General features: G+C 48.0%; 5 protein-coding genes across 5 annotated transcripts; 3 read left to right on the top strand and 2 right to left on the bottom strand.

Moving 5' to 3' along the window:
• Positions 1-120: 120 nt before the first annotated feature.
• Positions 121-1,587, top strand: N7481_011704 (SDR family oxidoreductase; the record flags this gene model as incomplete). Its single annotated transcript, XM_057270923.1, has 5 exons — positions 121-418; positions 474-601; positions 669-851; positions 911-1,440; position 1,587. Coding segments are annotated over 5 exons (1,140 nt in total).
• A 39-nt stretch (positions 1,588-1,626) lies between these two features.
• On the top strand, positions 1,627-2,105 carry N7481_011703 (SDR family oxidoreductase; the record flags this gene model as incomplete). Its single annotated transcript, XM_057270922.1, has 2 exons — positions 1,627-1,910; positions 1,982-2,105. The coding sequence occupies 2 exons, from the start codon at positions 1,627-1,629 to the stop codon at positions 2,103-2,105; spliced, it is 408 nt and encodes a 135-aa protein (XP_057118096.1).
• An 804-nt stretch (positions 2,106-2,909) lies between these two features.
• Positions 2,910-5,137, bottom strand: N7481_011702 (F-box/WD repeat-containing protein; the record flags this gene model as incomplete). Its single annotated transcript, XM_057270921.1, has 4 exons — positions 2,910-3,113; positions 3,188-3,899; positions 3,976-4,613; positions 4,679-5,137. The coding sequence occupies 4 exons, from the start codon at positions 5,135-5,137 to the stop codon at positions 2,910-2,912; spliced, it is 2,013 nt and encodes a 670-aa protein (XP_057118095.1).
• Positions 5,138-7,012: 1,875 nt separating this feature from the next.
• On the bottom strand, positions 7,013-10,480 carry N7481_011701 (Mn(2+) transporter ATX2; the record flags this gene model as incomplete). Its single annotated transcript, XM_057270920.1, has 6 exons — positions 7,013-7,193; positions 7,252-8,223; positions 8,311-8,368; positions 9,476-9,638; positions 9,703-10,247; positions 10,303-10,480. The coding sequence occupies 6 exons, from the start codon at positions 10,478-10,480 to the stop codon at positions 7,013-7,015; spliced, it is 2,097 nt and encodes a 698-aa protein (XP_057118094.1).
• Positions 10,481-10,942: 462 nt separating this feature from the next.
• Positions 10,943-12,809, top strand: N7481_011700 (Zn(II)2Cys6 transcription factor; the record flags this gene model as incomplete). The annotated part of the gene is made up of 4 exons (XM_057270919.1): positions 10,943-10,971; positions 11,058-11,124; positions 11,201-11,818; positions 11,898-12,809. The coding sequence occupies 4 exons, from the start codon at positions 10,943-10,945 to the stop codon at positions 12,807-12,809; spliced, it is 1,626 nt and encodes a 541-aa protein (XP_057118093.1).
• Between the last annotated feature and the right edge of the window lie 2,376 nt (positions 12,810-15,185).

Raw genomic sequence — 15,185 nt, 5'->3', positions numbered from 1 at the left:
TTCCCAACAAGTATTTCCAGTCGAGAATGTCTACCTTGCATTTTACCCTTGTCCATATTCATATCGACACGAATTTGACATCCTCTGCGAATAAGCAGCCCAAATACATACTCCTCAATTATGACACCGAATCAGAATCGACATGCCATTGTATTTGGCTGTACAGGAATCAGTGGCTGGGCACTGGTAAATCAGCTGCTTTCCGGCTATCCTGCGATCGGCACATTTGACAAAGTCACAGCGATTACCAATCGACCATTTGATCTCGATGATGCCCAATGGCCTTGCGAAGATGGCGATAATCGGCTGCAGATAATATCAGGCATTGACCTGCTGGCAGAAGACGACATCTCCTTGCCAACCATTCTTTCTGAAAAGGTCTCATCGGTGGAAACAGTCAGCCATATTTACTTCGCTGGTATAGGTTCTTCAACGAGATTTCCATGCTCGCTTCACACTGAAAAATTAATTAGCCTACCGTGAAAGCCATGACGGCCCAGAAGAATGCCGTATGAATAAACATATGCTTAGCGTTTCGGTGCAAACGATCGAGAAGCTTTCTTCGAATTTTCAATTTGTGACTTTGATCACTGGTACTAAGGTATGAAATAAGCCCACTTTTGATCGAGTTTATTTGTCATTTCTTGGTCTACTGACTTCATTTACAGGCGTATGGAGTTCTATTAGGGGATAAATTTCCCTTTCGGGGACTGGCTCCTCTAAAAGAATCATTCCCACGCATTTCAGATGAGTTCGCCAAGGATCTCTTCTACTACCATCAAAAGGATCATCTTAAGGAGTTGTCCGCAGGCAAAACATGGTCATGGTGCGAAGTCCGACCTGATATTGTTGTACGCGAAAATTCATTTTTATCGGGCCTGTCGTTTTTGTTAGGCTGACCTTCCAACAGATAGGCGTTGCTCCGTTTGGAAATGCTAACTGCATTGCCCAATCCACCGGGATTTACCTGTCCTTCTACCGGGAAATGGAAGGTCCTGGAGCCCGTGTCCCCTTCATGGGCTCCGAGACTGGCTGGACCCTGCTGTCAACTGATAGTAATCAAGATCTAATCGCGCAACTTTGTATCTTTGCTTCCCTTCAACCGAAAGACAAAGTGCACGGCCAAACCTTCAATGTCGGCGACAATTCAATTCCGCTATCATGGTCGACTCGCTGGCCACTTATCGCCGCCTACTTTGGACTCGAGGGAACTGGGCCGAGCAAGAATAGTGTAACCCCAACTCAGTATATCGATCGCCGCTGGGACGAGTTTCAGAATTTATGCCGTGAGCGTGGTCTTCGCGAAGATGTCGTATATAGGAGTATTCACAATACTGGGTCAAAGGGCAAGACGAGTGTAATGGACTTTGACCGCCATTTGGATCTGGGAAGAGCAAGGGCACTTGGCTTCGACGAGGAATTAAGCACTGAAGACTCTTGGTATGTGGCATTCGATCGACTACGCAATGCGAAGCTTCTGTTTTAGCTCCGTATGGTTCCACCGAGATGTAAATCGAGAACCTATGCCATGCCATACTAGTTTATAAGGAGATAGCGAGATCAAAGCACGAGCAGCACACATGCAGAAATAAAAAGGAAACCATTCAGACTCTTGGATACATGTTCATGGCCCTTTCCGTCCTGAACCACTCTATGATGATCCGAAAAGCAGGTACAATCTTGAACATTACTTCGATCACCGGGCTAGAAGTGCCCCCATTCCCAGGCGAAGCAGTCTACCACGCGAACAAGGCTTGTCAAGAGGCCTTCACAAATGCCCTGCGAAATGAACTAAGTGGCACGGATATCCGCGTCCTTGCTCTCCGACCAGGTGTTGTTGCTACGAATTTCCACTCGCTTCGCGTGGGTCATGATAAGAAGATGTATGATGAATTTATTGAGGGTTATGAGTGAGTTTTTGATATTCAGAGATTATTCTTCTCAAGGACTCGCCTTGTCGCCTCTAACAGATGGTATACAGACCACTCTTGGCTGGGGATATTGCTCAGGGCGCTATTTATATGCTTCAGCAGCCGCTGAATATCTCGGTTAAGGCATTGGATATTGTTCCTTCTGGTATGACGCCTTGGATCTCCCCAATGTAATGCGCTTCCGCAGTTGGATTACTCTATAAACTAGCGCAACGTTCGATCAATGCTTTTGGCCGGACGTGGAATGAACGAAGGGAGTGATCGCAGGAATCAAACCAAAATGGGCCACTCGCAGGAAGAACCTCTGAGCTTATCTACGGTATACTGGTATAGCAGTAGTCCTGGGCCGGTAACTCCGCTCGAACGAGGAATCAAAATACATACTTGTTGAATCATTCTTCATTCCAATCTAGACAAGCTCATTCTGCGGCGCTGCCAGACTTTGCGTCATGGCAGTCCAATGGAAAAGCTCACTCCAACAGAACCGGTCTTGATCAGACCGATAGTATGACTGAGTAGAATAAGAATAACTAAAACAAATCACAAGGTATGAATCTGAATCCGGTATATCACTCCGAAATGATCCAGCCGAATGATGGTGGATGTAAACAACTGCATGAGCCAACCTCCGCCGGACGAACTCCAGAGACATTGATAATGATGAGTCTCTCCAGGGCAACTCCCGCGCAACTCAAAACCCAACAAAAGTTGAGATGTCAAAAATTATGACCAAAAAGGGAAATCAATGGGGCAAAAAAAAAGTGGATGGGGACGTCCAACACCATATATGCAACTGCTCGGTCACTGGAATGAACTTGCCATTCATTTCCAAGAACAAGATATGCTTAAAACGATATAAAGAAAGGATGGTAGTAAAGAATTCTCGGCGCTGAAGACAAAAACAATGGATATCCGTGGTCGTAAGATGGCACGCTATATTCGAACAAAAGATTTGCTGCATGGATGGAAAAGTCAGGGTCAGGAGGGTGCATCGGTCATTGGTTGATCGGCGTCACTGCTGGAGATGGTTGGCGGGGGATCTGAGAAGAGGGTCCGACGACGTGGGTTGATGTTGATGCTCAAGTGGGTGTCATCGGTAGAGCCAATGCCTGGTGTGCTGGAAGCGCTTTCGATCGCTACCCAGTCATCAAAGTCATCCGGCGGAGGCGCAAATGACCAAACCTAGGCCATAATTAGTTATCTGCGCGACAAGGAACAAGGATGCTAGAATAATATAACACATATTCCGAGCTTACCTCCATAACAGTGCGACCTGATCGACTCGCCATAATCACGGCCTTTTCGTCCTCAAAAGCAACCCTCCAAACGGCTTCTGCAGGGGTCGAGAGTTCGCGGAGTAGTTGACCGGACTGCAAGTTCCAAACCTTGACCCGGCCATCACTGCCACCGCTAACGATCCGAGTATTGTCAAACTGAAGACTGGTGACACTGTTGTCATGGGCCGCGAGCCGGTGAATGGGGGCGTTCTTAGTCAGGGACCACACGCGTACCGAGCCGTCCGAGCCGCCAGTTACCAGTGTATCCCCACGCATCTGCAGCTGTCCTACCAGGGAAGTATGACCTTGGAGGATAGCGTGACACTGGCCTGAATTAGGATCCCAGATCCGAACGCTCGTATCTAAGCTCCCGGTCGCGATACGTCGGCCATCAAAAGCGATCGCGTAGATCTGGCTAAAATGACCCGACAGGGTTCGAAGACACCGGCCCTGAGATATGCTCCATATCCGGGCCGTGGTGTCGTAGCTACCCGAGACAACCAGGTCGCCATGGATTGCGAGACATCGAACACTGGCCTGGTGCCCAACAAGGACATTGCGACAGGTCCCGGTGGCCAGATCCCAGATGCGCAGGGTCGTGTCTCGGGACCCTGAAATGGCGGTATTGCGATCAGACATTTTTAAGCATCTGACCGTCGATGTGTGACCCCGAAGTAAGTGGATTCCCGCCCTGACACCACCGCTTGTTAGCCGCTTGACACTTTTCTTTGGTTTGATTTCGGTGTCGGTGAGACCCAATCACTTACCCGGTTGCCATATTCCATACGCGGACTTCGCGATCGCATCCGCCGCTTACCAAGATGTCGTCCCAGGGAACCATGGCCCAGACACCCATCACGTGCCCTTGAAGGGTCTTTTGGTTATCGCCATTAGTATCGTAGACATGGATCTTGGCGTTGTCGAGAGCGACGACGATGTACTTGGGGGTGAGATGGAGACTTGTCACCACACCCTGGTCCGGGGTGATATGGCGCTGGGTGCAGCGACCACCCTTGTTCCACGCGGACTCGACCATGTATTTTTGTTTGAACTGAGATCGGTAAGAGACCGGACGAGTTCTACGTCTGCGAGTTGAGAAACTGGTTGGTGGAGGAAGCCACTCTCCGGACAGAGTGCGGGGAAGCCCCGGGGCGCTTTCCATCGACGGCTCATTTGAGGCGGTCAGGCGTCGATTCAGCGCGTGAGAGTCGGGCTTCAAGTTCAAATCCACGGAGCGGGGTGTAGATGGTTCCATCTCGTCTTCGTCGGAAATTCGTCGTACGGAGTAGGCGTGCTTTTCACATAGGTTCTTCCACGTAATATCGTCGTTGAGCAGTTCCCGCCAGCGCCTAGACACTTGCGACGCTCGGGCGAGTGTTTTCGGGTCATCGATAAAGGAGAGCACCTGTTTTCACCACCCCCTGTTAGCGGCTTATATGATATAAAAGGGATCCGCTGAAGACATCTTACCCGCAAGCACAGTTCATTCGGAAAGACGAGAAAAGGGTCCTTGCGTAACCGGGGACCCACGTAACTGGAGACAAAGCTGAGTTGTTGACTGTCGCATACATCCAAGAGTCCTTCGAGGAGTTTTTGTTTGCGGCCGTTGGATAGAGTACTGAAGTGGATGCGAAGGTTGAGCAGGAATGTATTTTCTTCTTCATCGGATGAGAGCCAGTTCGGGGGCCGTTGATGAGGCGTCGGACTTGGAGCGGGTGTCGGAGGAGAAGCGGGCGCTGAGGGGAGTAGATTGGCAGGGAGGGAGGTGACATTCTTCTTGGTGATACTGAGGGATCGAGTGGGAGTGCTGGTGAAACTGGAAAGAGAGTCGCGATTTGAGGGCTGAGGATGAGACTCCAGCTGATCGGAGAGAGTCGACGACATCGAGTCGTCCATGCCGTCCAGGCCGAGTCCTGTATCAGAGTCCATTATATGACAGCGGCGAAAGGGCTCGGGTTATAAGCACTTCGAGAAAGCCGTTTGTCGCAACCGGGGCCTGGGCATAAGAGCAAAAGCAAGAGCAAGAGCAAGAGCAAATGCTGGAGCTGGAGGTGAGAGAAAAGGTAGGCGGTAGGAGGGGTGTGTTGTAGTATCGCAGGTGCGGATGCGGATCGGGGGCTGGCAAATGGCAAAAGGGAGTCGAAAATCCCCGGGAGGCCTGGACTCGGGTCCTTTTTTTATTTCTTTATAGATGTTTTTCTTTCTTCTTCTTTCCGTTTGATCTTGCAGCAAGGGCTGAATGACATTTGGGTGTGCCTTATATTTTTTTGGAAAATATTATTTTTCCCCGAAAAGTGAGAGAGCGCCCAGGGTCATAGGCATTATCTGACCAAGAGCAACCCGTGATCTCAGATGTTGAGTGTCGTGACCGCCACTGACTAACGCCGCCAAGCTCCCCCCATTGAACTCCACTTCTGAAACGATAGTCCTCGTTGTTCATGTTTCTCCACAGGTGGACCACACATGGCATGGAGGCAACGAGGCAATCCCGCGATGGCCACCCGAAGAAGCCTGCTTTGTTATACACAATCAAAGATATTTCTCGCGTCAACCTCACCCCTTGCTAGGCATCCGACTTGCACGGCGGACGCCGGACCTCGCGATCGCCCCTGCAAGCGCCCTTCCAGAATGGAATGCCGCGCTACTCCCGACGGCCCCACGCCGTCCAATCTCTCTCGTCTCAGATCTCAGATCTATAAACGGAGCCCCGAGTCCGTGGATGCCCGGTCGGCACGTTGCCGCCGACCATGGAACGACCCGTCGGGCAAGGATGATTCAGACTGACGAGACTGACGAAACCTTTCATCACCCACCGACATGGAGGGTCATCATTCAAAGGTGATCAAGGAATCACCTCCACGCTTGCGAAAGAGGGTTGGCCCGCCCTTTATAGACAGAGGAGGGGTTACGCACAACGTCACGCTACGTCGATGTGATCGTGGAATCTACTATGCAAAGCCATCATGGAATCGTTCGTCACACGGCCGAGCCCCGGTGGTAGGGGTCCGTTGAAAATGCTGTTGGATTTTCCGGAATTCCTTCGTGATCTCATTTCTTCCCAGTACAGACGCTGAGTATTGGGCCCCTCGGGCTCTTTTTCATGCGTCCAAAGCTACTCAATCCCCTCTCGCGATCTGCCACGATAGTCACGATTGAAAGGTGAGCGAGGCATCGCCTCGCCGATCAAAGGAATGGTTGGCCCCGCCTCGGTGAACGGGCTAAGCACAACGGCATGCTACTTTATTATCAATATCCCCCTTCACCCAATCCACTGATCTCTGTATCCAGCAAGCATGGCTCTGGTATTTTCTGGGCTTCTTTGGCTGAGAACTGACAGCAGAATCCCAATATTTCGCTACGAGCTAAGAGCTTCAGTGTGGTTACAGAGCACCTTTGTACAAGCACTTCGAAAGCGAGCATGCGATTATGGAATTACAATACACAGGGGGGAATAGATCATGCAATGATGAACAACACGCATCTCCAATTATACAAGTCTAGTGATAATGACACATTCAAATCCTCCGCAATCCGGCCGAGCGCTCATGCCCTCCGTAGTAAAGCCATTCTCTTCCAGAGGTATATCTCTCAACAGATGCCAAACAAGGGTATATGCTCTCCAGACGTCCATCTTGCCGCGTAAAATAGATAAAAAGGACAAATCGCAAAATGAGAATGAGAAATAAGGACGCTTCAGCAAATTGTTGGGTACTTTATCGCACCTCTCCGGGTAGATCAATGCGAATCAATGAGTCGATATCTATAACCGGCTGCAGTAGAAGCAAAAAAAGCAAAGTGGAATCTCTAGTGGGCATGTCCGATCTGCAAGAACAGCGGCAAAATCATGCCAAGCACCGAAGCAATCAAATCTCGCATCGACTTGTCTTCTCCGCTCTGCTCTCTAGAATCACCGTAGCCATTCACAGGAAGTGTCCGCGAAGACGATCCAGGGCCGTTCTCTTGCATGGTGTGCATCGCAACATACCTAAATACCTTGGTTAGATCAATCCTTTTCCAACGAATGTGGAAAACATGTAACTTACAAAAAGGTACCACCCGAGAAAAGCAAAAGCATACCAGTCCGCCAGTGAGCAGCAGCCTCGTCGCCGTTGGATGATCCCATCATTTGGGCGAAGAGGAAAGTAGCCAATGCACCAACGGGGGCCGCCAAGCTAAAGACTAGCAAATGCGCCCTCGCAGTCCGGCTGGACAGTCCCTGCTTGAGCAGAATTGATGTTAAACCAAATGAAGCCGGGGCTTTGTGCACCATAATAGCCAAGAAAATGATGAAGCTGAGCCCAGTATCCGAGCTCGAAGCGCCCAGGGCGATACCATCAGCCGCGGCATGGATCACCAGGCCCATTGTGGTTGCAAAGCTGTGGCCGCGGCGGGAGCTTTGTCCTGCATCCAAGAGGCCTCCGTCACGGATGGGCGAGGAGTTGCGTCGCAGTCCAGAGCCGAGGTTATCAAGAGAGATGTGGTAGGGCTGTCGTTCCGGTTTGGTCGGTGATGCAAATTCGGGCAATTTGTCGATAAGGTACATCAGAATGAAGCCACTAACCAGGGCGATACCGACCCAGGCATGCGGGGAACTCTCATGCTCATGCTCTTCCTCTTCCTGGCTTGACTTGTCGCTCGATGATTCCTCCTTGCGAATTCGGAGTACTTCTGAGTCGGCGGAAGCCTGGTCCCGGCTGACCAGGGGTGTTTCATAGTCCGCATTATTGAGTGATAGGAACGAAACGGGGGTGGTGGTGGACGAAGAAACGTCGTCGTCATTTAGCGCCGGAATACTGGCCACGGGGAGGTTGCGAGCCTGCCATTCAACGGTAGTCGCTCGGGCATTGAGGCTTTGCTTGCTAATAGTTTTGGCGCTGTAGAGGGTTTCAATACCCTCTGGAATAATAACAATCAAGGATGTGCCGACCAGCACACCCATGCCGATGGAGGATATCAGCCGTAGTTGAGAGGGGGACAATGTAAACGCGAGAGGTAATGAGCCGACGACAAAGGATCTGCGGGAGAAAGCGAACACATATTAGCAACTGAACTGGAATTGATGTAATATGCCTCATCAAAATCAAGCGACTGGCTTAGCTCACGTAATTGCCATCACAATGCTCAGAACGAGCAGAGTGAAGAGTCCCTCCATGGTGGCCTCTTTTGCGAAAGAGCTTTGCACGTGCGCGGGCTTTATAGGACGTCAATCATGGTGCCAAATCGGGCAAACAGGACGAGCAGATCTAATTCGAATCTTTCTTTTCGGAGATCAAGAGAGGAAGAAGGTAGGTTGCAGGGCGTGGATTGAAAGGGAGGCGAAACGACGAGTTCTTGGCGGGCGTTCTCCGACTTGGGAGACCCACGCGGGTCAGGCACCGCCCGCTACATTCGGACTAAAACATGCCATGCCCATGGATACCATGAATACCATGAATACCATGTCAATGCTATGGGGGTCAAGTACATCAAGTACATCCTACATCCTACATCCCCTGTTCCTGCATATTTAAAGTATGGAGTACAGACATTGGGTCCGCTGATCTAGAACACGCTGTCCAACCGTGACGATGTGATGCAACGCGGTGCTCTACTGAACGGAAGATACTGGGAGATATTGAGAAATCGAGAAATCGAGCGACACTGGGCTACAGTACCGACAAGCAGAATTCGCTTGTCTTAAAGGGTCTGTGGTCCCAATTCTGTGTCCAGCAAATGTCCAAACGGTTTCTTCCAATGTGTTTCTATTTTTAGCCAAGACCCGCTTGATCAGATTTGATAATCCCTTCTAGATCGACAGATCGATTCTACTCGATTAGATCTATCAAAAGCCCCCGGAACTAAGGACTTGGTTTTACTGAACGGGTATCCCAGTTCTACTCATCTCAGTACAGAAAACTATTAGACTGTTACAGATGTTTTCGTTGGTTGATGCGAGTAGCCAGGCACTGTGCGGTGCAAAGATCATGCCCATGCCACTCACAGTCGGGGTTGGAAACAAAGGCTAAGCAAAAAAAAGGAACAGTGGAGGTACAGTCTCCGCAATATCACAGACTTGTTTTGTGAGGCATTGGAAAAATACAGAAAAATGCGAACTCAATATGACTCAAATTCGAGAAAAAGAACCTGAAAACAGAATGGTCAAGCCATATATGGTATCAAAAAGAACAGTTAAAACAATATGGCCAACAAACTTTCATTGGCAACCGCAAAGCACACATTGAAAGAAAATTGAATGCTCCGTATACTAGCGAGCGTCCTTGGGAAGACGGAACCCGAGATACGGCAAATACTTGCCAGGGTGCCAGTAGACGTAAAGAGCGACACATGGGTAAATCACTAGTGCATCAAAGACGTACATGGTCCACTCGTGAGTATTGAGGTAACCAGTTGTACCCTCCGTAAATTCAACCAGACGATAGATTGAACGAACCTAGTAAGGAAAGGTTAGCATACTACTTCTCCTTTGTCAGATACCATCAGGTACTGATACCTACCAAAATTAACAGGGTGGTAAAGTTGACAACCCGCAGTAAGGCTGGCCAATGTTTCTTCTTCACAAGACCATCAATAATATATGACTTTTCTCCTGAGCTCTCGTATCGCTCAGAAATGGATTTGGCGAATCGCTTCGAAGTGAAGTTGAAGCGAACGGCAGCGACGGAGAACATGCCGAATGCGACCAGCTGAATGATGACGCCTGCTTGGGCAATAGATTTTCCTCTATCCAATTTCTGAGCTGCACCTGTATCACCTACGCTGACAGATGAAAGCATCACAGCACCTACTAACTGAAGAAATAGAGCAACAATGTCGAAGCCGACGAAGAGTGGAGTGATGAATCGAGGAGGAACCCAGCAGAGTTTGAATGTTCGAGATTCGCGAGGGACAACAAGAAAAATAATTCGGCCAAACAAGACGTAGCAGCAGGCTGCCATGAGGACCGGGGCAAGAATGATGAGCGCGAACTGGAGAACATAAACAGATTTTTCGGTGACGTTTTGAGTCGAAATGCATCGGGCAATATAACCAATTGCTTCCACTAGTTCTTGTTTAGTAAAATTTGAGACTATCTGGCAGAGATATTAGAAGCTTACTCGCAGCTGCGACCACCATAGTTAGCCAGACCCATGATTTGTATCGAACCCACTGAATCAAAGTGAGAAGAAATGCGATGCCATAAAGAACGGCTGCCACTATTGCAACTACCAATGAGGGGTCATAGCTATAGTGAGACTCTTCTGTGTTTTGTACAGACCGTATCGCAAGGGTCATGGTTGAATGTTAGTACGGTACCAGTGATAGATTTTCGTCAGGAAGAATCATAAAACTTGAGATTCAGAACAATCCTCTCCGAAGAGACTCGGTACTTATAAGATTTAAAATTTCCAGCTTTAGTCGCATATAGGACCCCGTTCTTGGATCCATTTTTACTAGTCTAAGTCAGGCAGCCTCATTCCATTAATGGATAGGAGTTCGGGATTTCAGTAGGGCTCGACGGTGAGATCGGGGCTATCGGTCCCGCTATGTACCGATCCCGGGTATTTTCTTGAGGAAATGGCTGATCTGTTTAATATCGGCGCTTACGACACACTTCAGCCAAGTCTTTAAACGATATTCTGACATCGGTGGAAAAGTGTAGCAATGCCGAGACCACCCATTGACCCGACCCCACAGACGCAACAGTTACTCCATTAGGCTAGCGGATCTGCCGATCCATCAACGGCTCTCCAGCCGATGGGCTGTGCCTCAACGACGCTGTTTAGGTACTCTGCAGCTTTCTACGATTCTTTTACCCCTTTTGATCCCGGAGCACCCCAGGGAAGTCGCTTAATTCCACTACACAATCTAGAAAAGTTATGCCTTTTTACGGCCTTCCGAGCAAGAATTGTGAGAGCTGTCGGATCAGGAGAATCAAGGTATGTGTGACGCTGCAATAGATCTATAAGTGATATCCATAGTTGATCAAGCTAACTCAATTGACCTAATGAAAAGTGTGATCGTATAGAACCGGTCTGTTCGCAGTGCAAGAGAGCGGGGAAAACTTGTGGTGGCTACCGCGATATCCCGGCTCTTCTGTTCCGTGACGAGAATGACAAAACGGTTCAACGGTCGGTCGTGGCCAAGTCTAAATCAGAGGCCCGTCGTAAACTGCTAGATGAATCTGCAGTGGTGAACTATGACAGGCCAATGCATAAGTCAAAGTCATCCCGATCAGGGCTTGTAGTTCGGAGAAAGCCAGAGTCGCTCTGGATACCTGTGATACCGGCAGTGATGCCTTCCAGCCTGGAGGATCAGGGACTGAAATTCTTCTTTAACCGGTTCGCAACCTCGATACAGAAGACAACAAAAAACCCCATCTCCCTAGAAATGTCTGAGCTAGAGATGTCCCCACTAATGGCAACCATTCCAAATGAGTTACCTCTTCGAGACGCTGTGATGGCAGTGGGACTAGCTGCCATGTCAAACGTGACCCATGATCAGTCGCTCTTACTAGCCGCGAGAGAGAAATACCTGGCGGCCCTGAATATCGTTCGTGCTGCAGTGGAGAATCCACAACTGGCCAATCCCGTGTTGACATTTAAATTAATACTGATGCTTAGCCTGTTCGAGGTGCGTCTTGCCCGTGCTTCCTTCTACTCTTTTGTCCTTTTCAAGTAATGACAAACATGAACTAACTTCTTTTGGCTAGATGGTCTGTTGTCCATCCAGGCAGGTTGACTCTTGGGTGGTACACCTGGACGGCATGGCGGCTCTGCTTAAACAAGCCAGTTTTAGCAAGGCTCTCAACGCCGATACCCGCCCACAGTTACAATACCTATATATTTCTATTGTCCGATACTTTATGGTACAGGGGGACCTTCCTTCCGTTCTCATCAACTGGTCCCCTGATAGAATTTCTACTATCACACCCGACGAAGAGCCCGCTGTCGAGCTGGTGGATATTCTCATTCGCTTTGCGAAACTACATTATACTTCTCGCAATGATCCAGATCTCAATCATGGACCTATAGCTAGCTTTGCGGCTTCATTTGACTCAGAGCTAGACGAATGGGAGAAAAATCTCCCCGACAAATGGGCTTTCACCCTCGTCGAGTCGAAAGACCACCATCACACATTCAATGGCAAATATCTCATTTACAATGATGTGTGGGCCTCAAGAATTCTGAACAACTATTTCTGGGGTAGACTGGTTGTGAATGAGATAATATTGAAGCATTTAGCTAGTCACCCTTCTCCAACACGAAAAACCCTGCAGCAACAGCAGCGAGCGTTGGAGACGAGCTCACGGCTATCGATTAACGTCTGTGCCGGCGCCGCCAGCCATATGGGGGCCTTTGGCAATATGACCCCAGCCACTGGTGATGCAAGATTACCACCATTGAATGGTGCATTCATGCTGCTGTTCCCCTTGACTATGGCTGGCGGTGCAGCTGGTGCTCCCGATGAGGCATACGAATGGGTGATTCAAACACTTCAAAGAATTGGGGAGACTATGGGAATTCAACGAGCTCTACAACTTATACCGACATTGAAGGAAATACGTGAAAAGAGAAGACATCAAAATTTGGAAGCAGAAAAACTATTCACAAGACTAGGATAGAATTGGACGGCTAAATGGCCAGTTATGGGATGTATCAGCCCTCTATCCAGCAACAGAGAGTAGCATGTTTAGTAACCTGATGATAGCAACTTCTAATCGTGTTTGATTGCTACGATCGCTGTCGCGTTATCCAAGGCTATTTTGATGGTAAAATCCATATATCTTGCTCGGAACCTGTCCATTTCAGCCAGTATGTTGCTGTCGCGCTAGACGCGAAGCATCCAAATCATTTCGATCAGATAGACAGAGCAGGCTATTTGACCAGGTTAAATGTCATTTTGAAGTGGGCATGGCCAATCGCGCAAGGTGACACACCAGAAATCCTTCGGCCAGGCAAGATGTGGCCAACAAAGATGCGATGATTTGCTGAACATACTAGTATATATTTTGCTACGCAATCATGTCCTCTACCCCTAATGCTTGCTAGCATGAGTACTGTGTCGCTGGCTGTGTACGCTTTGAAGCTATTGGTGGTGAAGAAGGTTTCTTGATAAGCTGCCTCTACGGCTAACTAGGTAGCTATACACCCTGGTCAGTCAGCTGACTAGGGTAGTCGAACGAGTATGGTGTGGTGGTAACGGTAACAGGCTGCGATGTTTTGGAGATCAATGCTCTAGTAGTCAGATATACATTTGATATTGTTTGATTTGCTTAATACAATTTGCTATTTGTACATTGTTCCGCTTCGCGAGAAAACTCTCGTTTTGCTGGCCAGAACCTGAAACTTAAGGCTAGCCTAACTAACTAACTAACTAGGAAAGGGGTGTGAGGAACTCGAATGAATGAAGCAATCATGTAGTATTGGACGAAAGTAACAAAACTAGAGAAGAAAGAAAAGAGAGGAAGCTATCTACATGGTGTATGGGAAATAGGCAGGTGGTGGGTCACGTGGTATGGGCACGTGACATCGTAGGAGCGAGCAGAGAATGGGCATATCGTTACATAGTCCCCTCCTTTAAAGAAGCCTGGTCTCTAGGCTTCTGATCCCGACGATTAATGATCGGTCTATCAGGCATCGGTTTATTATCGTCGTTATGATTCTCTATGAATTCGTCCTTCTTAGCAGCATCTAACTATAGTGGTAAGCGTAGTGGTGGTCCTTGCTTGTGTAGGTATCTTAAGTAGAATGCTGTAAGTTTCTCTGGTGTATTTTTAAAATCGCCTGCCGGGTACCAGTTTGCGTCCTCGTTGCTGATCTATGAAGCACGGTATTGTAGTCGCCGATAATATAGACGTGAGTCCTTAATTTTATTGACTTTAAATTCTTTCTGTTCGTTTACGATCAGTGGTAGTATAATATCTGGGATCTAGCCTGTCAAAGGCTTTGTACGGGCTGTATGGCGAAGCTTTTCTAGTGCGAATATAGGGTGAACTTTTATACTTTTAGGGAGTTGTAACTTCTATAAGTTGCCGACTTTCTCTATGATCTCGAATGGACCGTATGCTTAGTGTTACGCACTCGCTAGCTGGTCGCACTATTAGTGGTTGGACAGTTGGTAGAACTTACTTCTGTTATTCAGTAAAATAACGATTTGCGCTGAGGGGGCTGAATTCGGCCTCTCAAGAGCAAACACCAATAAAGCCTTAAGTATCGACTTACAACCGTACCGTTGCTATGCAAAGCCTTACACGGACTTAGGTCTTGTTGAGTAACTTCGAAGGGTGTGCCAGATAGGGCGCTAAGTAGGTCAGTCCGATGAGCTCCCTGTACTTATGTGTGTTTGTTACTTGTGTAAAACTAGAAGAGTAATCTGAAGAGTATATTACAGTAACTTAGATTGATTAATCACGAAGAACTAAATACATATTGCTAAGCGAGCGTCCTTATATATCTAGTTCCTCTTATTGCTAATAAGACCGGGTCTCATCGTTGATCTGTTCCGAGCTCATCGTTGATAAGTCTCCTCTTATTACCGATGAATACCTGTTTATATTATCCTGTTGATCATATAACGTTGAGTCTCGAGTAATTATAATCTTATATCTTTCTAAGGCTACATAACACAAGATAGTTATATAACTGTGGTCCTTGTCCCCTAGGCCAAGTTAGTTGGCTATAATCCTTCCGTTATACCTACGCTAGTTCCCGTAATCTACAGGGTTCGTTGTATTCCATAATATTACTCTCTCCTTTTAGCCCTTTGGTCCCTAAAGGTTCTTAAACCCGTAAGTCCCCTAGCGTTTATTTCTGTTTTCTTATTTTCTATTTTTCTGACTACTGCTGTTATACCTCTAGCGAAGTCGTCCGTTTGTAAGAACCAGCTAGTTAAGCGTATTTCCGAAGAAGGTTACCATTCTGTCGTTCCTTACGACCGTTGTATTCGCCTAAAACAAATATATATCCGTACTAATTATTCTAATCACTACAGTAATTAT

Source organism: Penicillium waksmanii, assembly GCF_028829765.1.
Source record: "Penicillium waksmanii strain IBT 27052 chromosome Unknown utg000009l:1.0-4314994.0:1.0-4318279.0, whole genome shotgun sequence".
NCBI classification, from domain to species: Eukaryota; Fungi; Ascomycota; class Eurotiomycetes; order Eurotiales; family Aspergillaceae; genus Penicillium; species Penicillium waksmanii.
Note: the sequence above shows the minus strand (reverse complement) of the source record. Positions and strands in the feature narration are given on the sequence as shown.